The sequence below is a fragment of the Nothoprocta perdicaria genome, unplaced genomic scaffold, assembly GCF_003342845.1.
Source record: "Nothoprocta perdicaria isolate Ctin4 unplaced genomic scaffold, notPer1 scaffold_323, whole genome shotgun sequence".
Taxonomy (NCBI): Eukaryota; Metazoa; Chordata; class Aves; order Tinamiformes; family Tinamidae; genus Nothoprocta; species Nothoprocta perdicaria.
The window spans coordinates 631,105-657,711 of record NW_020455559.1 but is presented as its reverse complement, the minus strand read 5'-3'; the positions used below and the strand labels follow the sequence as shown (position 1 = coordinate 657,711).

Here is a 26,607-nt window from a genome sequence, read left to right as displayed (position 1 = left end):
CTGGGGAGGGAGGACGTGGGGAAGGGAAGCTCGTGACCGCAGGCCTCGCACAGGAAGAGGGAGGAAAAGTGATTCAGCCGGGATCGGTGGAGATGGAGGAGGCGAAGGACAGGGTGGCAGCAGCTCCAAGCTGAGCAACAGGCAGGACAGTTTTGTCTTTATTTGACTTCGGCTGAAGAACGCGGGGGACGAGGCAGAGGAGGAGCCGCCCCGGGCACGCGGGGCGGCGCGCGGCGCAGGCGCCACCTCACCGGTCCACTTCGCCAAACACGATGTCCTGCGTTCCTGGCAAGAGGAGGAGAGAGATTAGGGCAGGTTCAAGCCCTAATCCAGCCCCCAAGGGCAAGGAAGGAGCTTGAGGGGCTTGTGCCTTCAGCCCAGGAGCCCTTACCGATGATGGCCACGACGTCTGCCAGCATGTGGCCCTGTGACATCCTATCCAGTCCAGCCTAAGGAAGAGAACAGAGGGCACCCATGTCACCCTGGAGCCTTCCTCCTCCGCCACGAGGATGGCTGGCAGCACCCGCACTTTGCTCGAAGCTCTGGGAGCCCCTCAGCAAGTTGACATCCCGGCCTCGGGCCTGGCACGTGGCAAGGGGTGACAAGGAGAGGGCTCCGGGGGACTCTTGAGGACTTCCCCGAGGACACCCAGCACCCTGGACGTGGCGCTGGGCCCTTCCCTGCCAGCTGCTGTCGGCCACACGGGTGGCACAGGAGGGCGGTAAGGAACAGAGCCAGCGTTTGATCCGGAAACCATTCGGAGCAGCTGCCCCGGGGAGAAAGGGCCCTGCCTCTCGCCCAGATTCCCAAACCCAGGAGGCAGATCTCCCAAATCCCACGTGGGGCCCCATTTGCAGGGCGCGCTGGGGCAGCGCCCTGCTCCCTCTGGGTGACAGGGCTCCCACGGTGCAGGGTCCGGCAGCGGGAGGGGGGCAGCCCCCGCCGGCCCCGGCGCAGGGAAGGAAGTGGTCAATTATCAGCAGAGAAAGGAAACCAGCCCGAAGAGCGGAAGCACGAGAGGCTTCGGAGCGCACGGCAGCTGAGGGACAGCCGGGGCCTGCAGGAGCAAGCGGCCCGAGCGAGCAGGGACGGGCCCCGCTTCGTCCGTCCAGCAGGAATTAACCCCCTTCCGAAGGGGGAACCTTGTCCTGCAGCAGCAGGTCTTCAAGTGCCCCCCAGTTCTCCAGCTCCACTGGCTCTTCCAGCCCCACGGATCACCTACCAGGTGGGCAAAGCCGGGCGCCTTGATCTTGCAGCGGTAGGGGCGGCTGCTGCCATCCGAGACAAGGTAGATCCCGAATTCACCCTGCGAGGACACGGGGACAAGGTTGGTGACAGGCAGGGATGTCAGAGCCACAGAGCCCAGCGTCCACGAACACGAGCGGGCACCTTGGGGGCTTCGATGGCCGTGTAGGTCGCGCCGGGGGGCACCTGGTAGCCCTCCGTGTACAGCTTGAAGTGATGGATCAGGGACTCCATGGAGGTCTGCGAAGAGAAGGGGGGTCACCGAGGCAGCTCGCGGGCAGGCACGTGGGGACAGGGGACACTGCACGCGCTCCCACCCGCTCCGCTTCCGTGAGCGCAGCCTCATGCGTGGGAACCAGAGCCGGCAGTGACAAGAGTGAAGCAATAAGGCCGGGCAGGACCCACCCAAGCTCCTCTCCCTGGCTCGCAGCAGGCCCTGGCCATTGCCACGAGCTGTTTTTTCTGGCTGAAAGCAATGCAGCAAACCCAAGTATTCGCACTCGAGTGCATGCAGAAGCCTGGCATCCAGAGCCCTGGCGCAGGCTGCCCGGGGAGGCTGTGGAGTCTCCTTCTCTGGAGGTCTCCAAACCCACCTGGATCCTGCCCTGTGGCCCCCCCGTGCTCTGGGTGTCCCTGTTGGAGCAGGGAGTTGCACTGGATGATCCCTAGAGGTCCCTTCCAACCTCAACCCTTCCGTGACGCTGTGAGAAGTGCCCAGAGCCTCCCTGAGCACCGCGCGTGGCAGAGGTGGCAGGAAGGGAGGCAGCACAAGAGGCCAAGCAGCCCCCAGCCACACAAAACCCCTGCCCACCTGCAGGGCACGCAGACAGGTGTCACAGGCCAAAACAAAGCCCAAGAGCGTGGCACCAAACCGCATTTCCTGCTCATCCGCACGAGTGCCGACACGCAGGTGGCACGAGCTCAGCCCCTGGGCACTTGTGGCGGCCCGTGGGGCGAGTAACAGAGCAAGGTAACTCCTACCTTCATCTCCGCCCGCTTCGGAGGGGAGATTTTGGCGTCGTCCACTTTGATCTCCCCCTCGGGCATCTTGTTGAGGCACTGCAGGATGATGCGCAGGGACTGGCGCATCTCCTCGACGCGGCACAGGTACCTGGCACGGCAGAGCGCGGCTCAGCCGCCCGCCCGGGCTCTGGCAGCCTGGCGAGGTGCCCGTGCCGCCCAGCCCCGGGACGAGACCGGGGCCCCACGGAGGAGGCCTGGCCCCGCGGAGGCCCCGGCACCGCGTACCTGTCGTAGCAGTCACCCCGCGAGCCGATGGGGACGTCAAACTCCACCTGGTCGTAGACGTCGTAGGGCTGCGTTTTGCGCAGGTCCCAGTGGATGCCTGAACCTCGCAGCAACACCCCGCTGAGCGGAGAGAACCGGGTGAAAAACGGGCACAAAACGGGGTCCCACAGCACCTCCCCGGACAGCGTGGGGACCGCAGGCGCACAGGGACAGCGCGACAGACCCATCTGCACCACTGGGTGGCACTCCGAGCACAGCCATGGCCCCCAAGGTGGCTCGGCTGAGCCCTGGGGACTCGTGCCATCAGGCCTGAGCTTTTGGGGTTCACTCTGCTCCTCTTGAGGCTGTGCGGAGCCTGCCAGAGGCTGACACCGACTCTCCAGAGCCAAGGAGGGCGCCCACAACAGCCCCGTGTCTTCCTAACGGCCCTTCAACCACGTGGCCTGACATCAGCCCTGGGTGGCCTCGACCACAGGACCTACCTGAACCCGTAGTTGAGGGCCTCCTCCGCCGTTATGACCCCGATGTCCACCGTGCGGTTCTTCCAGATGCGGTTGTTGGTGAGCATCTGCAGGCAGCGGGGTGTTAGGAGCCCGCGCGCAGCCAGCGCCGTCCTGCCACCCAGCCCGGGGCAGCCCCTTGCTCCAGGCACGGATTTGGGGCGGTGCTGGACGCCGCCTTTTAGCTACGGTGTGGTCCCAGCCAGCTCGGCCCACTGGTGCCACTGGGGGAATGTCCCGGGGGAGCGGGGACAGGCGCCACCTTGCCACGACGGCCCTCAGCGTGCTGGGAAGCGGGGAGCATCCCACCCCCGCGTCCCCAAACTGCTCATCGCAGCATCCCACCTCTTCCACCTCGTCTATCCGTATGGAGAAGTTCTTCACAAACTCATAGATGTCGTCCATCAGCCCCAGGGGCAGGTCCTGTGCGGGAAGAGGGTGACACGAATCCACGCACAGCCGGGAGCTGCTGGAGGGACCAGCACCCACACACGGATGCCCCATCCGCCTCCACCAGACCAGGAAGCGCCCGCAGGGAGCCCCTTCTCCAGCATCCCACGAGCTGGTTGTCACCCGAGGGGACAAGCTGCCAGCTCGCGGGCGCTGCGGAGCCATGGGGCCGGACCACAGCCCTTACCTGGTGCACGCCGCCGGGGCGGATGTAGGCGGCGTGCATCCGAGCCCCGGAGACCCGCTCGTAGAACTCGAACATCTGCAGGGCGAGAGGGCAGCTCGCTGCAGCCCCGCTCCCAAGGCACCGGCACGCACCCCAAAATCCACCCCCACGTCACAGGCATAGCTTGTCCCCGTGGAAAGCTCGGGGGGCTTGTGCAAGAAGAGCTCCTGCTGCAAAATCCTCCCTGAAGCCCCTTGCGAAGCAGCTAGCGGCGGAGAAGGCGCCTGAGGTTCTGCAGAGGGGCCCGTTGGCTCCACCTGATGGCCACGAGCTCATCTGCAGGGCTCTGATCTTCCTCCAAACGACTCCAGTTCCAAGCACATCTGAAGCCAGATCTACAGCATCCTCCAGCACTGCCACCAGCTGCAGCCCCTAGTGCTTAGCGAAACCCCCAAGGTCAAGAACTCCAGGTCTGCAGCCTCCAGGCAGGCCAAACCACAGCCTGGATGGTTGCTTCCCATGGTAATTTCTCCCCGGCACAAGCACTTTTAGGATCTAAGGCTCAAAACAGCTTCTCCTGAGGGATCCTGGAAAAGGGATTCTCTCCTGTGAGATCTCCCATCCTCTTCCCGGTTGCCTTGTGGGGACGACAGTTTTCCCGGGAAGGGGGAACCCTGCCAGGCCTCTCTGGGTACCTGCTGTGCTGCCACTTACCTTCTCTCTCTCCTCAAACATCCAGAAGAAGGGGGTCATGGCCCCGATGTCCAGCGCGTGCGTGGTGACAGCCATGATGTGATTGAGGAGCCGGGTGATCTCTGCAAAGAGGACTGGGCACGGAGAAATGGTGTCAGGAACGAGGGCTGGCACGGGCTGGCAAAGGATGCGGAGGACGGGGGCGATCCGATGTTCCCACCTCGGATCCACTGGGCCCTCAGAGGGGGACGGATGTTGAGCAGCTTCTCCACGGCCAAGGAGTAGGCTTGCTCGTTGCACATCATGGACACGTAGTCGAGACGGTCAAAATAGGGCAAGGCCTGACGAGAGAGAGACACCCCTGAGGAGCCTGGACACCGAACCAGGCGCCGGCAGCCTGGGAGCGCTCGGAAGCTCGTCCGAAGCGGGCGGTTCTCCGATACGGAAGCCACCACAGCTCCGGCGGCCCCGCGCTCTCCAGCCCTGCACAGGAACAACCCTATTCCTGGGATAAGGCGCGAGGGAGAAGGTCCATCTGCCAGAGTTCCGTGGCTCCCACGGATGCCATGAACGTGGGGTGTCCCCTGAGAGCTCCGGGCTCCATGACCCATGGAGCGACCTCAGGAAAACGGGATGGCAACCAGTCCTTTTGGGGCTGGCATCAGAGCCCTGCACAGCCGAGCGCAGCTGTCCTGGCGCTCTCCCAGTCCCATCCCTGGCCCTGCGCCCGGCGCTCCGGGCTCCCTGCCTGCCCCGTGCTGCTTCCCCTTCCCAGGGCTGGGTTACTTCAAGTGCCGTTTCTCCGGCAGGCGGAAAGGTTAAAATCCCGTGGGGATAATAAATCTGCACAGCTCTGTTTACAAACGCTGCTGCACGATCTGACAGGCAATTAAACCCACTTCCAGCGCTCCAGAAGGCTGCTGACGTCTCCCATTCGGCGGCCACGGACACAAACATTCTCGTCTTCTCTTACTCTTAGTACCTTGGCTGTCCTCACCGCTGTCCTAACCCTTCACTGACGACCTCACAAGGCCTTACAGGCAAGAAAACCCAATCCCTGGGCTAGGAGCTCCCTTCAGGACACGAAGGGAGATTGATGTGTTGATGAAACCAGATTAGGAGCAGGAGAGCTTCAGCATCAGGCTCCTGCACGGTGCAAATACGGGGTGCTGACTTCAGACCCTTCCTAACACACTCCTCAGGTTGTCTCCTCCTCAGGGGTCCCCCTCGGGGACCCGGGAGACCCCGCGAGCTCTGCCGCAGGTTACCTGCAGGTAGGTCTTGTACTCGATGAGCTTCTCGGTGCCCCGGTGCAGCAGGCCGATGTGCGGGTCGCACTTCTTCACCGTCTCCCCACTCAGCTCCATGACGAGCCGCAGGACGCCGTGGGCAGCGGGGTGCTGCGGCCCGAAGTTTATGGTCAAGCTGGAGACCTTCTTCTGGGCCGGAGGGTCCTTGTCTGCTCGGGGGGAGAGAGGAGGAGAGTCGGAACCGAGGGCAGGGGGAATCTCCCTTTGGAAGCCCCAGGGGGAGAAGGGGACGGGCTCCAGCAAACGCGCTCGGCCGCACGCGCTGCAGAGCCATCTCGGCTGGACACGGGGAATGCGACGTTCCCGACAGATGCTTCCCATGGTGGCTGCACGCGGAGGAGGTCCGAGGAGAGGATAATTGCCAAAATTCAACTGAATTGAGGCAGAAACGTCCTGCAGCAGCCCTGGCGACCCTCCCTGCAGCTCTGCTCCAGAAGCTGCTGCGGGGAAGCTGCCCGGCACGGGGATGTGGCTCCCGGTACCACCCGCCTGGCAGCCCCGGGGGATGTTTTTCGGGGTGCAAGTCACCGTAAGGTGCCCGGATCTCCAAACTGAAGAGATTTCACCGCTATTTCTGCCCCAGTCGTGCTCGGCCCCCTCAGCAAAGTGCCCTGGAGGAGGCTGAGGCTGCCAGGGGGCTCCCGTCCTCGCGCCCGTGGCAGCCGAACACGCCAGCGTGGCGGGCACGGGCCGCCCTGCGGAGCAGCCCGGGCTCCCGGGCTCCGCTCCTCTCCGGAATCGCAGCCGGGGACGCCCCTGAGGGCCCCTGCTACCGCACGGGCTCCTCGGATGAGCCCTGCTGAGCCACAGAGACCCCCACTCTCCCTTCCCTCCTCCCACTGCTCTCCGCGTTTCGCATCCCGACTCGATCCCGACCTTTTCCCGGGCTGGGATTCCTCTGCCCGGCCCTGCTCTGCCCCTGTCAACACTCGGAGCACCCAGGAGCCCAGAGCACCCTCGGGGCACCCCTGGGTGGCCACCAGCCAGCCCCACAAGCCCCAGCCCTCGGCCACCCCCAGCACCCAGGGCACCTACCTGGCACCTCCTGGGCATGCGGGGCCTCTGCCCGAGCCCCCCCCAGGCCCAGGGCACCCAGTGAGACCCGGGCCGGCACCCAGTTAACCCAGAGCACACACCAAGGTCCCTGTGACCCAAGGGGCCCACCAAGGTCTCCACGGCCCCACCAGGGTCCCAGTGGGGCTCCCCAGGCCCAAGGCATCCATCAAGGTCCCCATGGGTCCCCAAGGCACCCCCAAGGTCCTCCTGAGTCCCTATAACCCACCAAAATCCTCCTGGGTCCCCAAGGCATCCCCCAAGATCTCTTCTCGGTCCCCAAGCTGCTCCCCAAGGTCCTCCTGGGTCCCCACCACCCACCAAGGTCCCCTGGATCCCCAAAGCATCGTGAAGGTCCCTGTGGGTCCCCAAGGCGCCACCAAGGTCCCCATGGAGCCCCCAAAGGTCTCCATGGGTCTCCAGAGCACCAGTAGGGTCCCCCTGGGTCCCCAACACCCACCAAGGTCCCCATGAGGCCCCATGGAGCCCCCAAAGGTCCCTCTGGTTCCCCAACACCCATGAAGGTCCCCATGGGTCCTCCACGGCACCCACCAAGGTCCCCCTGGGTCCCCAACACCCACCAGGGTCCCCCGGGACCCCAAGGGGTCCCCAAAGGTCCCCAACACCCATCAAGGTCCCCCGGGTCCCCAAGGGGTCCCCAAAGGTCCCCCTGGGTCCCCAAGGCGCCACCCACCAGCCCCCCCGGGTTCCCAGGGCTCCCGCCGTGCCGGGGGCACCCAGGCAGCCCCCGCTGCCCCCGCTCCCCGGCCCCCCTCACCGTTCCAGGGCGGCGGCACCCACTTCTCCGTCTCCTTGCTCGGGTACAGGACGGCGCCCGCGAAGTGCTGCGCCCAGGCCACGTCGGGCTGCCATTGATGCGCCGCCCTGCGCACACGCAGCCGGTGAGCGGAGCGGGGCCCCGGCCCGGCCCGGCCCGCCCGGCCCGCGCTCACCTCGCCGGGGCCGCCCCGAGCCGCGGCCGCGCTGAAGGTGCCCGCAGCCGCCACAGCGCCCGCAGCGCCGCCATCTTGCCCTTCGCTGCACCGCGCGCGCGCGCGCCCCACCCCCGACGTCGCCGCCGCCGCCATGATTGGTGAGGGCGCGGCCGAGAACACCCACACCCCCTCTTTCCTGCCGCGCCCGCCATATTGACTAGGGGCAGAACCAGCGGGAGGCGGGGGGAAAATCGGCGTCATCTTTACTAAGGGAACCATTCTGGCCTCGCTTCGCTGCCCTTAGCTGCAGCCGCCATCTTTTTGGCGGGCAGCGGCTGGTGGGACCCGAGGGGACGGGGGAGCGCGGTGGTTCCCTGCGATGCGGGGACCTCCTGGGGCCGCCCACGGGCCCGGGACACCGGGACGCACAGGGACCCACAGCGGCTGAGGCCTGGGGACCCGCGCGTTCTGCCCCCGGGAAAGGCTGGGAAGGCTGGGTATCCCGTGCCTTTGGCCAACAGGGAAAAGGGGAGGGTCGGGAAATCGGGATAAAAGGGGGCTGAGACCTCCAGCAGCTCGAGAGACTCCTCAGGGATATTCCCGGCGGGCGCTGCCTTTATGCGGATTAAGTCTGAGGTCTCCCCGTGTCCTTTGGGGACATTCCATTCCCGACAGCGAGATTTGCCGCGCGGGAGCGCTTGGCCGCCGCACGCAGGGGCTGGCAGGGCTCGTGTGCCCCTCTGCCCCTGGGGACACCAGGGACAGCCCGTGTCGGGACCGGCCGCGCAGCTGGGGTGTCCCCCCCCAGTGTCCCCAGGGCCCTCGGAGTCATCGCGTCCCCCCTGCACCCCCCCAGCGCCCCCACTGGCGTCACGGCCCCCGGGTGACGCCAGCGGCTGCCGGAGCGCCCGTCACGGCCGTCCCCGGCGCGCTGAGTCACGGCGGCCCCGCTGCCCGCGGGGTGACAGCTCCCAGCTGGGGCGCTGGCACCGGCCCCACGGGGGCCTCCCCGCTTCCCGGCCCCCCCCTCCAGCCCCTGGACTTCCCGCGGGAAAGGCAGGAGCTGCGGGCGGGCGGCAGCCTCCCGTCCCGGGACGCCTGGGCCCGCCGCTCGCCGGGTGGCTCTGGCGGCCACCGGTGTCCCCAGCCACGGGGACCGGCTTGTGACGGACGCCCGTGGGCTCGTGCACAGCGGCGCTCGTGAACGTGCATGCATGTGCCAGCACTGCTGCACGCGCTGCACGCGTGGCGGCTGCACGTGTGAACATCACACACGTGTGAACATCTCTGCACACTCATGAACATCTCTGAACACGCATGAACACCTCCACACACGCGTGAACATCTCTGCACATGCGTGAACATCTCTGCACACACATGAACATCTCTGAACACACATGAAAACCTCCACACACGCGTGAACACCTCTGCACATGCATGAACCTTTCCACACACATGTGAACATCTCTGAACACGCATGAATATCTCCGCACACGCATGAACATCTCCACACACATGTGAACATCTCTGCACATGCATGAACATCTCTGCACACGCATGAACATCTCTGCACATGCATGAACATCTCTGCACACACACGAACCTTTCCTCACACACATGAACATCTCTGCACATGCATGAACCTTTCCACACACATGTGAACATCTCTGCACATGCATGAACATCTCTGCACACGCATGAACCTTTCCTCACACACATGAACATCTCTGCACATGCATGAACCTTTCCACACACATGTGAACATCTCTGAACACGCATGAACACCTCCACACACACGTGAACATCTCTGAACACCTTTGCACATGCGTGAACATCTCCGCACATGCGTGTGCGCGGGCACTCCCGCCTCCCGGCCAGGCTGCTCCGTGGCGCGAGCGCCGGGAACTGCCTGTTCTCGGCGTGAGGTCAGCGCGGAGGATGTGGGAACGGGCACGGCGCTCCGGGGAATGCCGGAGCCCGCGGCTTCGGCGTTCCCAGCCCGCTGCCGGCAGTCCCTGCCCTCCCCCCTTCTCCTCCCGCCTCGGGTGTTTCCGGCCTTCCCAGCTCCCGTCCTCATTCCCTGATGTGGCTGGAGTTCAGCCCGGGGAGCCTGAGCTGGGCTGTGCGTCAGCCCCAGGGTCACTGTGGCCCCAAGGTGGCTCCCCTGGGAGCACGGGAGCCGGGGATGCTCCGAGGTCACCGTGTCCCCAGGGTGGCACCTCTGGGTGCAAGAGACCCTGGATTACTCCAGGGGTCACTGTGTCTCCAAGGTGGCATTCCCAGGATGGGGACACCTCAAGGTCACTGCGTTCCCAGGGTGGCATCCCTGGGTGCACAGGAGCCAGGGACGCTCCAACATCCCCCTGTCCCCAAGGTGGCACCTCTGGGTGTGCAAAGCCCAGGATGCTCCAGGGTGATGCAGAGCTCTCATGTTCCCTGGCACCACAGGGGCCCTGCCACAGTGGGGACAACCCCCCCAGTCCCTGGGACAGGGGAGGATGCAGGTAGCACCCATGGGTGCAGAGAGCTTGGGATACCCATGGCCTTGTCCTGCACCTGCATTTTCTGCAGCTGGGCAGGGGGGGACTTTGCATCTGGAGCCAGGGATGCCAGAGCCGGCAGGTTCCGGAGCCAGCGGATTCTGGAACCAACAGATGCCGGAGCATTCGGGATGCCAGAGTCCAGGCAATGCTGGGCACTGGAGCTGGCAGATGCCGGAGCATTTGGGATACCAGAGTCCAGGCAGTGCTGGACACTGGAGCTGGTGGATTCTGGAGCTGGCAGATGCCGGAGCATTTGGGATGCTGGAGCATTTGGGATGCCAGAGCTCAGGCAGCGCTGGACGCTGGAGCTGGCGGATTCCGGAGCTGGCAGATGCAGGATGTAGCCGATGCCGGTGCTGGCTGGCGCCGGACTCAGCGGATGCCGGAGCCAGGTGTCCATGGGGGCTCACGGGGCCAGCAGGGCCTGGAGAGGGGAGTGTGACCAGGGGTGACAGGGGGGTCCCATGGGTGGGAGCCCTGCCCCGCTCCGCCCCGCACAGCGCCTTGGGCTCGCAGCAGCACCGGGGCACAGAGCTCCTTTGTGCCGCCGCACCGGGTGACACTGACACCCTTTGTCCCGGCCCGCGTCACCCTTTTGTTCTGCCGGGGACGGCGCCGTCGGTGCCCGTGTCCCTGCCGGCTCCAGCGACGTCTCCTGCAGCCCTGTCCCCATCGGGGGGACCCTGATCCGGGCGGGACGGCAGGTGCCAGCGGAGCCGGACGGGTGGCACCCCCCATGGTGGGGCAGGAAGGGTCCCGGCCCCCCATTTACAGGCAGGACGGAAGCAGGATACGCCCCGTGTCCTGCCTCGCTCCTGGCCTTCCTCCGGCTGTGCCAAGCTGCCGGTGACTTATCCCGGTGACACAGCGTGGAGCTGCCGGGAAGAGCGGACACGGGGAGGGCGTGGGGAGGGGCTCCGCGCCGCTGGACAGAGCCATGGGCAGGGATGCGGATGGGGAAAGCTGCAGGGAGGGATGCGGAAGGATGCAGGGGTGGATGGAGCGGGATGCGGGGGGTGGAATTGGGAGGGATGGGGAGGGACGCGGGGAACAGAATAGGGGCAGCGGGGTAGCCAGGGTGGCAGGGACACGCTGGGTGCTGCAGGGGGTGCTGGGGGGCAGGAGGTGCTGGGTGCCAGCCCCAAGCCCAGGGTGCTGGGAATACCCAGTATTCCTGGGAATATTGGGAACATCGGAGCCAAGAGAGCCACCCTGAGGCCAGCACCCATGCCCAGCGCACATGGACACCCCCAGAACCGCCCAGACACGGGTGGCACCCGGTGCTGACACCCATGGGCGCACAGACGGGTCCCGGCTAGGGAAGGGGATGTGGGAGGGCTGTGGATCCGTTCCCGGGATCCCCCTGCCCCCCTTTTCCCTCGGGGCTTCGAGTTCCCGGAAAGGCTCCCGGGCCGGGGGGGGGGTCGGGGAGGGGGGGCCGTGTCATCGCCGGGCGCGCGGCCAGCGCGGGCTCGGGGCTGCCCCGGGGCCGCCCCGGTTCCGCCTCTCCCCGCCCGCCCTCCGCGGCCCCTAAAAGGCGGCGGGCCGGGCCGGGCCGGGCCGGGCGGCTCCCGGGCTCCGCCGCGTTCCGGGCCATGCGCCGCGCGCTCCTGGCGCTCGTGGCCGCCGCGTGTTGTCGTCTCGCGTGGCCGCGCGTCGCCCCCGGCCAAGCGCCGGGAGCCGCGGGGCCCATGTGCCCCGTGACGGCACCGGCGGGAGCCGCGACGGAGCCGCCGCCGCGGGCGGAACCGGCCCCGAGGAGAGCCAAGGTACGGCCGGACCGGGGTACCGGAATGAGCCCCAACAGGGGTAGGATGGACCGGGATAGGATGAACTGGGACTGCCGGAGATGAGGCAGGATAAGAGCCAGGAAAGGCCAGAATGGATTAGAACGAGGAATGGAGCGAGCGGGATGAACTGGACTAGGATGAAGCGGATAAAATGAATCGGGATGGGATGGAGGGGAACGGGGTGGGGTTGAACAGCGACTGGATGGAGCAAGGCAAATGCAATGGGATGAACTGGGATGGACTGGATTGGGAAGAGAAAGGATAGAACAGGATGGAGTGGGATGAACCGGGATGAGACGGACCGGGATGGGATACTACGGGCCGGGACACAGGAGTGACCGGGAGCGGGCTGGGCCGGGGCGGGGACAACCCAGGGGCGGGGGCAGCCCGGGGAGGGGAGGGGACATCGCGGGCCGACACCCCGGGGGGGCCGACCGGGCCGGGCCGGGCCGGGGAGGGGACATCGCGGGTCGGGCCGGGCCGGCCCGGGGAGGGGACATCGCGGGTCGGGCCGGGCCGGGCCGGGGAGGGGACATCGCGGGCCGGGCCGGGCACCGTGACGGGGCCCTGAGCCCGGAGCCGCGAGGGTGGCAGGGGACACGGAAGGGCTGGCACAGGAACAAGCGACAGCAGCAGGGACCCCATGAGACTCGGCGAACACGGGGGTCACGAGCTCTGGGCTGTCCCGGTGCCAAGGGACACCAGCGTGTGGTGGCACCGCAGCGGGGGCGGTTAGGACGGTGGCAGAGGCCACGGCGGGGGCCATGCTCACCCGGCGCCCCGTCCCCGGCAGCGCTTCGCCTCGGTGCCGCGCTACGTGGAGACGCTGGTGGTGGCCGACGAGTCGATGGCGCGTTTCCACGGCCCGGAGCTCGAGCGCTACCTGCTCACGGTGATGGCAGCCGCTGCCAAGGCCTTCCGGCACGCCAGCCTCGCCAACCCCGTGGAGCTGCTGGTGACGCGGCTGCTGGTGCTGGGCCCGGGCACCCCCGGGCCCCCCGTCACCTCCAACGCCGCCCAGATGCTGCGCAACTTCTGCGAGTGGCAGCGGGACCTCAACGACCCCGACGAGGACAGTCCCCGGCACTTCGACACCGCCATCCTCTTCACCCGGCAGGTGGGTGCTGGCAGGGTCTGGGTGCTTGGGGACCCGGAGGGTTCAGCTTGGGGGCTTTGGGTGCCTGGGTGTCGTGGCAGGGTGCTTGGGTGCTGGCTGGGGTTCCGTGGGGTCCCAGGGCATTTGGGTGCCGTCTGCGGTCTTTGGGCGGCCACCAGAGCCCACTGGAGGGTGCTGGGTGGGATCACGGACATGTCCCAGGGTGCAGGGGGTGCTATGGTGCAGTTTGGGATTCCTGGGATGTGTCCTAGGGCATTTGGGAGCCAGATAGATCTTTGGGGGGCTCCTAAGGGGTTTCAGTGCTGGTGGGGTCCCTGAGATGTCCTTGGGGGCCCCCTGCATTTTTTTGGGTGCCAGTGGGGGGTCTTTGGGACATTCATCAGCTTTCGGGTGCTGCCAGGGTCCCTAGGGTGGATCCCAGGGACTTTGGGTGCCCGTTGGGTCCCTGGGTGTCCCCAGGGGCTCAGGCAGGGCCGGATGGGAGCCACGGCCTGTGTCCCCCCCCCAGGACCTGTGCGGGGCGGCCACCTGCAACACGCTGGGCATGGCCGACGTGGGCACCGCGTGCAACCCCGCGCGGAGCTGCTCCATCGTGGAGGACGACGGGCTGCAATCGGCCTTCACGGCCGCCCACGAGCTCGGTGAGGACGGCAACGGCGGCGGTGGGGACAGCCCCGGGCTGGGGGGACCGAGCGGGACCGGGACGGAGCCCTTGTCCTGTCCCCGGCACAGGCCACGTCTTCAACATGCTGCACGACGACTCCAAGGCCTGCGAGGAGCTGAACGGGCGCGCGGGCGCCTCGCGCCACATGATGGCCCCGGTGATGTCCTCCATGGACCCCGAGGAGACGTGGTCCCCGTGCAGCGCCCGCTTCATCACCGACTTCTTGGACAACGGCCACGGTAGGAGCCGGGGGAGCGGCGCTCCGGCAGGGACTGGCTCCTTTCGCTCCGGGCATCCAGCGGTGGCCAAGCAGTGACGCTCCCCATGTCACCTCCGCAGGCCAGTGCCTCCTGGACAAGCCCCCCGAGTGGCTGCGCTTGCCCACGGCGCTGCCGGGCAGCCAGTACGACGCGGACCGGCAGTGCCAGCTCGCCTTCGGGCCCGAGTCGCGCCACTGCCCCACGCCGCAGCCGCCGTGCGCCGCGCTCTGGTGCACCGGCCGCGCCAACGGGCGCGCGCTCTGCCAGACCAAGCACTTCCCCTGGGCCGACGGCACGCCGTGCGGCGCCGGCAAGACCTGCATGAGCGGCCGGTGCCTCGGCCACGGCGACATGAAGGAGTTCGAGGTGAGCAGAGATGCTGCGAGGAGCTTTGCAGGCTCGGGAGCTCGCGGGTTCAGGAGCTCAGGAGCTTGCAGGCTTGGGAAATCGGGAGTTTGGAAGCTTAGGAGTCTGGGAGCTTGCAGGCTTGGGAACTTGCAGGTTTGCAGGCTCGGGAACGCAGGAGCTTTGCAGGTTTGGGAGCTCGCAGGTTCAGGAGCTCAGGAGCTTGCAGGCTTGGGAAATCGGGAGCTTGGAAGCTTAGGAGCTTGCAGGCTCGGGAGCTTGCAGGCTTGCAAACTTGGGAGCTCAGGAGCTTGAGGGCTTGAAGGCTTGGGAACTTGCAGGTTTGCAGGCTCGGGGATGCAGGAGCTTTGCAGGCTCGGGAGCTTTGCAGGCTCGGGAGCTTGGAATCTTGCGGGCTTGGAAACTTGGGAGCTTTGCAGGCTTGGGAGCCTGGGAGCTTGCAGACTTGCAGGCTCGGGAGTTTAGGAGCTCACAGGCTCGGGAGCTCACGCTTTGCCACCTCTCTCCCGCAGACGCCCGTGGACGGCGGCTGGGGGCCGTGGGGCGCGTGGGGCGCCTGCTCGCGCAGCTGCGGCGGCGGCGTGCAGTTCTCGCGGCGCGCCTGCACCAAGCCGGCGCCGCGCAACGGCGGCAGGTACTGCGCGGGCAAGCGGGCGCAGTTCCGCTCCTGCAACGTCGACGCCTGCCCCGGCACCACGCGTGAGTGGGGACGGCGGGTGGCGGGTCCCTATCGCCTCCGTCGGAGCACTCCGAGGGGATTTGGAGGCTCCAAATCCCCAAAACCGTGGGGATTTGGAGGAATTCTTAGCTCGCCGGTGTCCCCCCATGCAGCTCTCACCTTCCGGGAGCAGCAATGCGCTGCCTACAACTACCGCAGCGACCTCTTCAAGGGCTTCCCGGCGCCCATGGACTGGGTGCCGCGCTACAGCGGCGTCGCCGCCGAGGATCGCTGCAAGCTCACGTGCCAGTCCGAGGCGCTGGGCTACTACCACGTGCTGGAGCCGCGGGTGAGCGCCGGCACCGGCGGGGAGGCCGGGGTCGGCGGCGGCCGGCGCGGGTGCTGAGGCGCTGCCGCTGCCCGCAGGTGGCCGACGGGACGCCCTGCTCGCCCGAGGGCACCGGCGTGTGCGTGCAGGGCCGCTGCGTGGCCGCCGGCTGCGACCGCGTCATCGGCTCCAGGAAGAAGTTCGACAAGTGCATGCGCTGCGGCGGCGACGGCTCCACCTGCACCAAGGTCTACGGCTCCTTCGCCAAGGGCCGGTAAGGAGGCGGGGGGCCAGGGGGGCGCCCCGGGCTCGCGGCATCCCCGCGGGCTCCATGCGCCCCGTTTCGTCCCCGCAGCTACGGCTACAACGACGTGGTGACGGTGCCCGCGGGCGCCACGCACCTCTGGGTGCGGCAGCTGTCGGCGGCGGGCGAGCGCGGCGCCGTGTTCCTGGCGCTGCGGCAGCCCGGCGGCGCCGCGCTCCTCAACGGCGCCTACGTGCTCGTGCCCTCCGAGACGGACGTGCCGCTGCCCGGCGGCGGCACAGCGCGCTACAGCGGCGCCACCAAGGCCGAGGAGACGCTGGCGGCGCGCGGGCCGCTGCGCCGGCCGCTCGTGCTGCAGGCCTTGGTGGTGGACGAGCGGCGCCCGCCGCGCCTCAAGTACAGCTTCTTCGCGCCGCGCGCCGCCCCGGCGCCCGCCTGGGAGAAGCAGAAAGCCGAAATCCTGGAGATCCTGCGGAGCCGGCGGCGCTCCAAGTAGTCCCGCGGGCACCCTGGGGCTCCGCTGAGCCCCGCGGCACTGAAGTCTCTATTTATTGGGTTATTTATTGCCCGCTGGGAGCGGGGGCATCACCGGGCAGCCCCCACTGTGTAGCCTGTCTGAGCCCTGCCGGACTCGTGTCACATGTGGGACAAGCCATGCGGCGCAGCCGTCACTACCTCAGCCCCCCCCTCCAGCTGCCTCCCCCAGGCCCGTTTCGGGTCCCCCCGCTGCCCAAAGGGGCACCCAGGAATGGGGGAGTCTCCCTGGGCAGGTCTCAGGGTCCCCCCACGTTGCCGTCACCCCCGTCCCCAGGTCGCTGCTGGCTCCGGCCTCGCGGAGCAGCTCTTGGAGCCGTTATTTATTTGGGGAGGCGGCGCGGGCAGGGCCCAGGGCGCGCGTCCCCGCTCCACGTGTCCCTGCCCCGCGTGTCCCCTCCGCGGCCGGGCGCTCGCACGCGGTTATTTAAAGCTATTTATGGACGCCACGCGCCTGCGTGCCGTTTGTGTGAGGGCAGAGCCTGGCACCGGGCGCCCCGCGCGCAGCTGCGGCCGCGTTAACCCGCTGCGAGCCCAGCTGCGCCTCAGGGTGCTGCTGAGCACGGGGGCCCAGGCGTCCGGGGACAGGCCTGGTCACCACCTTGGGGGTGACGCCCAGGGCGGCGGCCACATCAGCAGAGTCGGGATCTGGTCCCGGCTGCCCCGATCTGGTGCCAAGCACTGAACAACCCCAAATGCACGGGGGTGACCCTGCTATGGGCCCCCCCCGGGTTCCCCTTGTGCCAATCACACAGGGCACCAGCAGCTTTCCCCAAAACGGGATTTTATTGGGAGCTCCTTCCCAGCTGCCGCTCCCGGTGGCGGGCAGAGCTGCCGTCGACGCACGCAGCCCCGGGGAGCTGGGGCCTCGCTCCTGACCTGTCCCCGAGAGCCCCAAGGGACGGCCCGGGCCAGCACCCCCTTCTTTGGGTCCCCAGCAGCACCTGCAGCTTGGTGCCCGCTGTGCCCAACGGCAGCGCACAGGGTGACGGGCCCTGGCGGCGCCAGGGGACAGCTCTGGGTGCCACGCGCCCCTCGAGCGGCTCTGGCAGCCTCAGTGCTGCAGATTGTTCCCTGGGGGGGTGGCACGGGGCTCACCCTGTCCCAGGGGGGACAGGCCCCAGAGCAGCACCCACCGCGGTGCCTCAGCGTGGCCACGGCAGCCCCGCGAAGCTGCCATCGAGGTGTCACCAAGCGTCCCTCCCGCTAGCACCAAGCCGGCTGCAGCTTCACACGTCGTAGTCGGGCAGGTAGCTGTAAGCGGGGCCCGTGCCCGCCGGCGCGCCGCAGTTCCAGGGGAAGAACCAGCAGATCACGAAGCCTGGGAAGGGAGAGTCGCCGGCGGAGCCGCCGCGGGCGTCTCGGCGTCGCCGGGTCACCCCCTGTCACCGAGAAGGGCCCCCCGTGCCCGCCACGCACCTCTCCCGAACACGTCGCGCAGCAGGGCCAGCCTGGGCTTCCGCCGGGGCGGCGCCTCCCGATCCGCCTCCTTCAGCACCCGCTTGCGGAGCTGCTCCAGGGGCGTCTCATCCGTGATGATGGAGGTGACCTGCGGGTGAGGCGGGGGGGACGTCACAGCTGTCCCCTCCCCGGGCTCAGGCCATCGCCTCCGAGCCCCAACTCACCTGGTCGTAAAATATGGCGGTGACAAAGGCGCCGAAGAGGACGGACTCGAGCAGCAGGACGATGCAGTGGGCCCTGAGGGGACAGTGACGCCGCAGCCTGGGGACAGAGCCACCGCGGTGGTGGGGCCCAGGCGTCCGGCCGCGGCGCCCGCACTCACGTCTGCACGCGGTCGCTGGGGACGTCTCCCGGTGTCACCGTCGCGCTGCCGTCCGGCGGCCGCAGCCAGGCGGCCAGCACCAGCCCCGCGGCGTAGACACTGGCCAGGCCTGGCCCGGAGCGGGACGTCAGGGCACGGGGCACGTGTGGGGCCCGCGGCCACCGGGCCGGGGCTCTGTCCCTCTTTTGGGACCCCCACGGGCACGGGCAGTGACCCCAGCACACTCCGGATCCCCCAATCCTCGCTCTGTTTCTGGGGTGCAGTCGCTGCTCTCCGGGCAGAACCGGCTCCCTGTGCCCACGGGGCCCTGGCACAGCCCGGCCAGGGGGCCCAGGAGTCCGGGCTCCCCCCTGCAGCACCCCCATGCCCCCCCCATCACTCACCCGTGTAGAAGAGGAACTGGATGAAGTATTTCTGGTTGAGCTCCCCCACGCAGTTGTTGATCCTAGGGGCGGCAGAGGCGGGCGGGCAGCGCGGGCGCCCCAGTGGGTGTCCCCGTGTTCCCACGGGTGTCCCCGTGGGTGTCCCCATGTCCCCATGGGTGTCCCCACATTCCTGTGGGCACCGGGGGCGTCCCCGCGTCGCCTACCAGGGGCAGTGATGGTCCATGCGGCGCACGCAGCGGTGGCACACGCGGCAGTGGTGGGCGCGCGGCGGCCGGTAGGTCTCGCAGCGGTTGCACACGGTCCAGTCCTCGTTGCTCTGCCACGCGACACGGGGACAGTTAGAGGGGGACGGGAGACGTGTCCCCAGGACACACGTCCCCAGGTCTCCATCTGTAGGTCCCCATCCCCAGGACACGTGTCCCCAGGTCCTCGTCTCCAGGTCTCCATCTTCGGGTCCCCATCCCCGGGACACATGTCTCCAAGTCGCCTTGCACAGGTCCCTATTCCCAGGTCCCTGTCCCCAGGACACGTGTCCCCCAGTCCCTGTCCCCAGGTCTCTATCCCTGGGTCCCCATCCCCAAGTCCCCATTCCCAGGACACATGTCCCCAGGTCCCCATCCCTTGGGTCCCTGTCCCCAGGACACATGTCCCCCAGTCCCTGTCCCCAGGTCCCTGTCCCCAGGTCCCCATGTGCTGCTCCTTGTCCCCAGGTCCCCATCCACAGGTCCCTGTCCCCAGGACACGTGTCCCAAGGTCCCCGTCCCCGGGTCCCCGCTCACCCGCTCGGCCTTGCGCAGGCTGCGCAGCTCGGAGAAGTCCATGGCGGTGCCGGCGAGGGGGACGACGCCTGGGGACGGCGGGTGGCACCATGAGAAGGGGTGACGCGTGGGGGCGGGGAGGTGGGGGTCCCGTCCGGGGGGGCTCACCGGGGTCGGCGAGGACGGCGCGCGCGTGGCAGGCGAGCAGCAGGGCCACGACCACGTTGAAGGCCACGGCGTGCACGGGACACCAGGGGCTGCGGCGGGGGCAGCGCGGCCGGGGCTCGCACTGGCACCGGCGGCACCGGCGGCACCGGCGGCACCGGCGGCACCGGCGGCACCGGCGGCACCAGGGCCCCGGCACTGGCGGCCGACGCGGAACGCGGCGGGGGGAACACCGGGGTCTCCCGCCGCCCCCTCCGCGCCCCCCACTCGGTGTCTCCCGGTTCAGCGGCCCGTCCCCGCGCCGGCGGCCGCCCCGCTACCTGCCCCGGAAGGCGGGCTGCAGCAGCACGTGCGCGAGCACCACGTAGTCGGCGTAGGCCACGCTCAGGTAGGTGAGGAGCAGGCAGAGCGGCCCGCACGGATCCCGCGCGCACCGGGAGCCCGCCGGCGCGCCCATGGCCGCCCCGCCCCGCCCCGCCCCGCCGCCGCGCCCAATGGCAGCGCCGCGCCGCCGTGACGTCACGCACTGCGGGTGGGGGGGAGTCGCGTGCGCCGTTGCCGCGGCGACAGGGCGGGGTTTGTCCGGGACACGCCCCCCCGCGAGGCGGGGCTTGTTAGGCCGCGCCCCCTCAGCCGTGACGCTTGGCGGGAAAAACTCCCGCCGTGGGTGTCACTTCCCGGGGAGCTCCGTGTCCCGCGGTCCCGGTCGCGGTCACCCCGCGGGGTCCCGGCCCCCGGCCCGGGCGCCCCCGGCCCGGCTGCGGGCACAGGCCCCTTTAAGCGAGGGGCCGCCCCCCGTGCGTTACGTCACCCCGCCCCTTACGTCAGCCCGTCGCGCTACGTTGCGCGCTCCGCCCACGCCCGTTTCGCTGCGCTCCGAGATGGCGGCGGCGGCGACGAGCGGGCGGGGTTGACGCTCCCGCGCCCGCAGGTACCGGCGCCGGGATGGGGCCGGGGCCGGGGCCGGGTAGCCGGGAGCGGGACCGGGACCGGGACCAGGAGGGGACCGGGGGCAAGCGGGCTCCAGGCTGGTGTTGGAGCTGAGCCCCCCTGGGGTCGGGATAGGAAGGGGCCGGGGCCGGGATTGAGGCTGGGACGGGCTGGGCGGTGGGGCCGACGACCCCCGGGGTGGGGATGGGAAGCACCGGGATCGGGGTGGGAAGCGCCCCCCGGGGCAGGTCAGCGATGTGGCCCGAGGCCCCCCGGGGCGCGGAAGGGAGCGGGGCCGGGAACCCCCTGGGATCGGGGCTGGAGCCCCGCGGAACCGGGAAGGGAAGAGGCTAGGACCGAGAGGGCTCAGGATTGGGCTGGGATCTGGGATGGAGCCCCGCAGAACCGGGAAGGGAAGGGGCTGGGATTGAGAGGGTTTGGGATTGGGCTGGGATCGGGGCTGGAGACCTGCAGAACCGGGAAGGGAAGGGGCTGGGAGCTGCCCGGGCGGAACCGGGAGCCGGGGGCAGCCGGACCGGGCCGAGGAGCCGCCCCGGTGACGGCTCCGTGCCGCAGCGCCCGGCCATGCGGCCGCCCCGCCGCCCGCGCCCCGGCGCCACGTGAGGAGCGGCGCCCGTCCCGCCGTGCCCGCCGTGCCCGGCCACCATGCTGCGGCGCCTGCTCGAGCGGCCCTGCACGCTCGCCCTGCTCATCGGCTTCCAGTTCGCCTTCATGGCCTACTTCTCGCTGGGCGGCTTCCGCAACCTCACCTCCATCTTCGGCCGCGACAGCAGCCCCGTCTTCGACTACTCGCGCACGCGCGACGTCTACGCCAACCTGAGCCGCCTGCTGCCGCGCGAGCCCCTCGGCGCCGACCCCGCGCAGCCCCTGCCCTACTGCCCCGAGCGCTCGCCCTACCTCAGTGAGTGGGGCGGCTGGGGGAGGATGGAGGTGGCCGAGGGACCCCACGAGGGTCCAGGGGGCTGCCCGGAGGGGCCCCGAGGTGCCCAGGAGGTGCCCCAGGGGCTGCTGTGGCTCCTGCAGCTCGGAGGGTGCCCGGAGGACCTTGGCTCCGAGCGCAGGGAATTCGGCCTGGGCTTTTTGGGCTTTACCTGACCCTGGTTTGTGCGCGGGAGCGATAGCCCTGTGAGACCTGCCGGGGCTGCTGACCCGCTTGACTCCATTTGGAGCAAGTGGAGCGGGAAAGGGGCTGCATGGGCCGTGAGAAATGCTCCCGGAGCAGCTCGGGAGGGGCCTGGAAGAGCAGGTTTGGCCGGAAGGGCCGGCCCGGCTGCCCGGGAGCAGCAAGGGGTGAAGTTCAGAGCTGGCTCTGGGCCTCTCAAGTCCAGCAGGACCACGGGGCCGCTGTGTGGGACCGCGCGGGCGCTGCCCGGGGCCACGTGTGCCAGCCCCGCGCGTCCTGTCGCGCAGTCGGCCCCTTGACGGTGACGTTCAGCCGGGCGCCCACGCTCGAGCAGATCCAGGCGAAGAACCCGGCCGTGGGCGCCGGGGGCCGCTACCGGCCGCCCGCCTGCGAGCCCCGCTCCCGCACGGCCATCGTCATCCCGCACCGCAACCGCGAGAGCCACCTGGGCCACCTGCTCTACTACCTGCACCCCTTCCTGCAGCGCCAGCAGCTCCAGTATGGCATCTACGTGGTGCACCAGGTGAGCTGGGCGCCTGGGGGGCTGCGGACGGGCGCGGGGGGCTCCGGCGGGCGCCCAACCGCCTCTTGGCGCAGGCGGGAAACTCCACGTTCAACCGGGCCAAGCTGCTCAACGTGGGCGTCAAGGAGGCGCTCAAGGACGAGGAGTGGGACTGTCTCTTCCTGCACGACGTGGACCTCATCCCCGAGAACGACCACAACCTCTACACGTGCGACCCCTGGAACCCCAAGCACGTCTCGGTGGCCATGAACAAATTCGGCTACAGGTGAGGGCGGGCAGGGGGGCGCGGGGGCCACCCCTGTCACCTCCGTCCGCCTCACGCCCCCGCTCTCTCCCCAGCCTGCCGTACCCGCAGTACTTCGGGGGGGTCTCGGCTCTCACCCCCGACCAGTACATGAAGATCAATGGTTTCCCCAACGAGTACTGGGGCTGGGGTGGCGAGGACGATGACATTGCCACCAGGTGAGGCGCTGCTGGCTGCCTGGGCACGTGGCGCTCGGGGCTTGTGGGGTGGCAGGATGTCCCTCCTTGTCCCTTCCCTTGGGCTGGGGGCTTCTCCTCCTATCTGTCACTGCTCTATCCCCCCTGGGCTGTCCCCCCTCGCCCTGTGCTCTTGGGACACGCTGCATGTCCCTGCCCTGGCGGGGACACCAGCTGCTCCGGTAGGTCCTTGGGGCCACCTCACCAGGGGAGGTGGCAGCCGTGGCCACGCCAGCGTGCCGGGGTGGCTCCCCTCCGGAGCGGGTGCCACCCGAGGGTGGCAGCGCCAGGCGGGTGGGACCCAGGTGGTGCCGCTGGCGGGATGTCACCGAGCCACCGCTGTCGCCTGCGCAGGGTGCGCCTGGCCGGCATGAAGATCGCCCGCCCGCCCATCTCCATCGGCCACTACAAGATGGTGAAGCACAAGAGCGACAAGGGCAACGAGGAGAACCCGCACAGGTGGGCGCCGCGGCTCGGGGGACGCCGGGGGGTCCCTGCGGGCGCTGACGCTCCCGCCCCACTCCAGGTTCGACCTGCTGATCCGCACGCAGCGCATGTGGACGCAGGACGGCATGAACTCGCTCACGTACACGCTGCTCGCCAAGCAGCTGCGGCCGCTCTACACCAACCTCACGGTGGACATCGGCACGGACCCGCGCGCCGGCCAGGCCCGCAGGGGCCTCGCGCCCGGCCACGAGGGCCACAGGTACCTGAGCAGCTCCAGCCTCCTGCGGCAGGAGATGCTGCGCAAGTCGCCGCGCGCCCCCGTGCCCTGGGCGACGCGGGGGCTCCCCCTGCCCGGCGCCCTCAGCCAGGCCCCGCAGGTGCCCACGGCCGGGGGGGCGGTGAACGGCACCCGCGGCGCTGCCCACAGCCCCGAGAGCGGCGCCCCGCCGGCCCAGGGCAGCCCCCAAGCCTCCGGGAAGGGCAAATCCGACCCGGCTGCGGCACCCACGGTGCTGGGGGTCGGTGCCAGCCTGGCCGTGCCAGGAGAGGTGGCCGAGGGGGGAAACCAGAGCCTGGCACAGGGCTCCCGCTAGCCCTGGCTCTTGCCACCCGCCGGCAGGGACTTGGCTTGTCGCAAAGTGGCTCTTCTGGCGCCTCTGCTGTGCCAGCCCCCGCGGCGGGAGCCGGTGCCCGGCGGGCGCTGCGGCCCTCGGGACGGGCTTGTGCTGTTGCCTTTGCTATAGAGACTGCGGGGAGGAACTAGCCCAGGGCAAGTGGCCCCGGGCGAGGGGGAAGCTGCTGCGGCCTGGGGCGGCCGGGCCCGCGCTGGCCCCGCGGTGCCCGAGGCCGGGGCGCGTGTGCCAGAGCCAGGCGCGGGCTCTGCTGCCAGCGTGTGGGTATTTATTCTATTTATGAGCTGCTCCCTGGACCTTTGTAAGGGTTTTTCAATTAAAAATGAACACACTTTGTCCTACGGCTGCGGGGCGGTGCCGGGGTGAGGGCACCGGGCCCCACGCGGACACAGGGGGCCCCAGGGGCCGTGGGCGCCCCGGCCGGGTGTCCCCAGGGGCCGTGGGCGCCCCGGCCGGGGCAGGCTCAGCAGGACGGCCCCAGGATGCGGCTGGCGGCCACCTTGGCACTCGCGATGCAGTCGTTGACGGAGACGCCGCCGTAGGAGGCCCCGACGAGGCTCAGGGGCAGCCGCCGCTCCGTCACGTACCGGCTGATGCTCTCTGGGGACGCACGGGGAGGTCGGAGGCCCCGCGGCGCTGCCGCCGAGGAGCCCCCCGCCCGGCCCTACCTGTGCGCTGCCAGTGACCCAACGTGTACTGGGGGATGCAGGCCTGGGGGGGAGCAGCCGGTTACCCCCGAGCCCCGCTTCGGGGGCGCCGCGCGGCCGCCCCGCGGTGCCCGCACCCACCTGGTGCACCTTGACGATGGCGCGGGACGGCGCCGCCTCGAGCCCCAGCTGCGCCCGCACGGCGCCGCGAGCCCGGCCCAGCAGCACGGCGGGCACCGCGGCCGCAGGGTCCCCGAAGCTCTGCGTGAACCAGGCGCCCCCCAGCATGACCTGCGGCACCGTCGCGGCCCCGTGAGGCCCCCGGCGGCACCCCGAGCCCCCGTCCCGCCTGCGCCCCGCTCACCGTCAGCCGCAGCGAGGGGGGGCCCGCACGGTCGTGCTCCGGGAAGGCCACCGAGTCGTAGACGATGCCCAGGACGGAGCTGTCCTCGGACGAGGGCACCAGGTGCCCGAAGCCCTGGGCGGGGAGGAGAGCGACAGGCCCGTGCCAAGCAGCACCGCGGCCACACAGGGGTGCCGGGGTGGCCCTGGGCTCACCGTGACGGGCAGCTCGGCACCGTCATACTGCAGGTTCACCACGGCCACGGTCACGGCGGGGATGCTCCGCAGCTCGCGGGCCAGCGGCTCGGCCTCGGCGGGCAGCGCTGCGGCCAGGGCTGCAAGCAGAGAGACGCTGGGCACGTCCCCGTGGCGCAGAGCGGGGCCCAGGCGTCCGGGCACCCCTACCTGCGGCCGGGATGGCGCTCACCACGTGGTCGGCTGTGACGGTGCCGTCGTCGAGCGCGAGCTGCCGGGAAGGAGGCGGGTGTGCGGGGGGCCGTGGGGCGGGCGGGCGGCGCGGCCGGCCCGGCTCTTACCTGCCAGGCGCCGGCGGGGCCGTGGCGCAGGCGCCGCAGGGCCGCGTGGCACCGCAGCTCCACGCCGCGCGCCCGCAGCGCGGCGCCCAGCGCCTCGGCCAGCCTCTCCATGCCGCCCTGCAGCGACCACTGGCTCCAGCGCTCGGCCCGCGCCCGCCGGCTCAGCGGCGACTCGGCCTCGGCTTTCGGCCCTGCGGGCACCGAGAGGCCAGTCGGGCACCTGTGTCCCCTCCCCAGGGCACTGTGGGGAGCGGTGGCAGTGCCAGTGTGGCTGTGTGCCACACGTGACAACACTGAGGTGTCCCCCGTGTCCCTGCATGCTGCAGGTGGCAGTGCCAGCGTGGCCGTGTGCCACATGCGACAACTCTGAGGTGTTCCCTGGGGCCCTGCGTGCTGCAGGTGGCAGTGCCGGGGTGCCCACAAAGCACAGCCGGGCTACCAACGTGTCCCCCTTGCTCTCTGCACCCTCACGGCCACGCCAGGGTCCCTATGTCACCCTGGCGAACAGCAGGTGCCAACGCCGCGGTGTCCCCGCCCTGTGTCCCCACGCTCTGGGTCTCACCTCGCGCCAGCGCCGTGCCCAGCAGCACGGAGCGGCGGCGCCGCTCGGCCTCGAAGAGCGCCGGGAAGCAGGAGCGCACGCTGAGCGCCCGGCTGTCCCCGGCGAACACCCCCCGGCACACGCTGTCCACGGCGATGTCGGCCACCTGCGGGGCCGCGCGGGGCTGAGCGCCGTCCCCGCGGGGCCCCCGCTCCGCTGCAGGGCCCTGATAAGGGCCGGGCGCTATCGGCCCGCGCAGGCTCCCACCTCGGCGCCGAAGCGGCGGCGGGCGAAGGAGTGGACGCTCTCGTCGGGCTGGGTGCCCGCGGGGGCCACCAGGTCGCGGAGGCCGCTCCAGAGCAGGGCGCGGGAGAAGGGCGGCACCGGCCGCACCAGGGCCCTGGCGGGACGCGGAGGGATGAAGCCGGGGCCCGGCCGTCCCCGCGGCGCCGGCGCCGTCACCTACCCGAGGCCCGAGGGCAGCTTGTGCAGGGCGCCGCGCACGTAGAGGAAGCGGTTCCTGGAGGCCGGGTGGTCCCCGGGGACGGGCAGGACGTCACCCTCGAGGCCGAGCTCGGAGACCTGCGGGGACGGGGCAGGACGCGGGTGCCGGGGGGCAGAGGGTGCCCGGGTTGGTGCTGAGGACCCGGGACTCGGCTGGGGACCCGGTTCCCGGCGCCGCGGTTCCCGGCGCCGCGGTTCCCGGCGCCGCCGTCCCTACCATGCGCAGCGTGTCCCTGCCCGCGGCTCCGGCCGGCCGGACGCCGCGCGGCCCGTGCTCGAACACGGCGCCATCCTCGGTGCGCGTGGACTGCAGCCAGCCGCCCAGGCGGGCGCTGCCCTCCAGCAGCACCACCTGCAACGGGAGCGGCTGCCGGGACCCCCGGGACCCCCGGGGCACCCCCGAGCCCTCTGGGGACACCCTAGTGCGCCAGGCCCACCCCGGGGACAGCGGCTCCCCCAGGGCCACCCCGGGGGGTTCCCCATGGCCGCCCCAGAGACACCGCCCTGGTGACAGCCCGGGGTCGCCGCCGCGCCGGGAGCGGGGCCGGAGCGGCCGCCGGGCCCCCCCGCCCTCACCTTGGGCGCGCCGGGGCCGCGGGCCAGGTGGTAGCAGGCGGCCAGGCCGCTGATGCCGCCGCCGACCACGGCCACGGTGCGCGGCATC

The 26,607-nt window shown here is 69.8% G+C and overlaps 5 protein-coding genes across 5 annotated transcripts; 2 read left to right on the top strand and 3 right to left on the bottom strand.

Moving 5' to 3' along the window:
- Nucleotides 1-131: 131 nt before the first annotated feature.
- NDUFS2 (NADH:ubiquinone oxidoreductase core subunit S2) lies at nt 132-7,692 on the bottom strand. The gene is made up of 14 exons (XM_026043213.1): nt 7,617-7,692; nt 7,444-7,566; nt 5,571-5,761; nt 4,523-4,643; nt 4,324-4,436; nt 3,631-3,705; nt 3,339-3,416; nt 2,976-3,061; nt 2,494-2,613; nt 2,227-2,356; nt 1,390-1,485; nt 1,223-1,306; nt 392-449; nt 132-285 (listed from the first exon to the last, which is right to left on the bottom strand). The coding sequence occupies exons 1-14, from the start codon at nt 7,690-7,692 to the stop codon at nt 248-250; spliced, it is 1,389 nt and encodes a 462-aa protein (XP_025898998.1). The 3' UTR covers nt 132-247.
- Nucleotides 7,693-11,738: 4,046 nt separating this feature from the next.
- ADAMTS4 (ADAM metallopeptidase with thrombospondin type 1 motif 4) lies at nt 11,739-16,195 on the top strand. The gene is made up of 9 exons (XM_026043245.1): nt 11,739-11,912; nt 12,727-13,050; nt 13,559-13,691; nt 13,783-13,953; nt 14,054-14,340; nt 14,853-15,039; nt 15,172-15,347; nt 15,425-15,600; nt 15,682-16,195. The coding sequence occupies exons 1-9, from the start codon at nt 11,739-11,741 to the stop codon at nt 16,085-16,087; spliced, it is 2,034 nt and encodes a 677-aa protein (XP_025899030.1). The 3' UTR covers nt 16,088-16,195.
- A 758-nt stretch (nt 16,196-16,953) lies between these two features.
- LOC112950644 (palmitoyltransferase ZDHHC3-like) lies at nt 16,954-19,674 on the bottom strand. The gene is made up of 9 exons (XM_026043244.1): nt 19,538-19,674; nt 19,221-19,309; nt 19,074-19,141; nt 18,498-18,610; nt 18,292-18,353; nt 17,909-18,017; nt 17,751-17,823; nt 17,545-17,674; nt 16,954-17,446 (listed from the first exon to the last, which is right to left on the bottom strand). The coding sequence occupies exons 1-9, from the start codon at nt 19,672-19,674 to the stop codon at nt 17,355-17,357; spliced, it is 873 nt and encodes a 290-aa protein (XP_025899029.1). The 3' UTR covers nt 16,954-17,354.
- Nucleotides 19,675-20,813: 1,139 nt separating this feature from the next.
- On the top strand, nt 20,814-23,334 carry B4GALT3 (beta-1,4-galactosyltransferase 3). The gene is made up of 6 exons (XM_026043243.1): nt 20,814-21,069; nt 21,579-21,814; nt 21,889-22,079; nt 22,154-22,276; nt 22,649-22,753; nt 22,821-23,334. Exons 1-6 carry the CDS (start codon nt 20,814-20,816, stop codon nt 23,332-23,334), a joined length of 1,425 nt encoding a protein of 474 aa, XP_025899028.1.
- Nucleotides 23,335-23,823: 489 nt separating this feature from the next.
- PPOX (protoporphyrinogen oxidase) lies at nt 23,824-26,606 on the bottom strand. The gene is made up of 12 exons (XM_026043253.1): nt 26,520-26,606; nt 26,161-26,295; nt 25,906-26,021; nt 25,707-25,839; nt 25,447-25,605; nt 24,899-25,075; nt 24,768-24,828; nt 24,579-24,697; nt 24,385-24,498; nt 24,162-24,311; nt 24,042-24,084; nt 23,824-23,973 (listed from the first exon to the last, which is right to left on the bottom strand). Exons 1-12 carry the CDS (start codon nt 26,604-26,606, stop codon nt 23,837-23,839), a joined length of 1,431 nt encoding a protein of 476 aa, XP_025899038.1. The 3' UTR covers nt 23,824-23,836.
- Nucleotide 26,607: the final 1 nt, after the last annotated feature.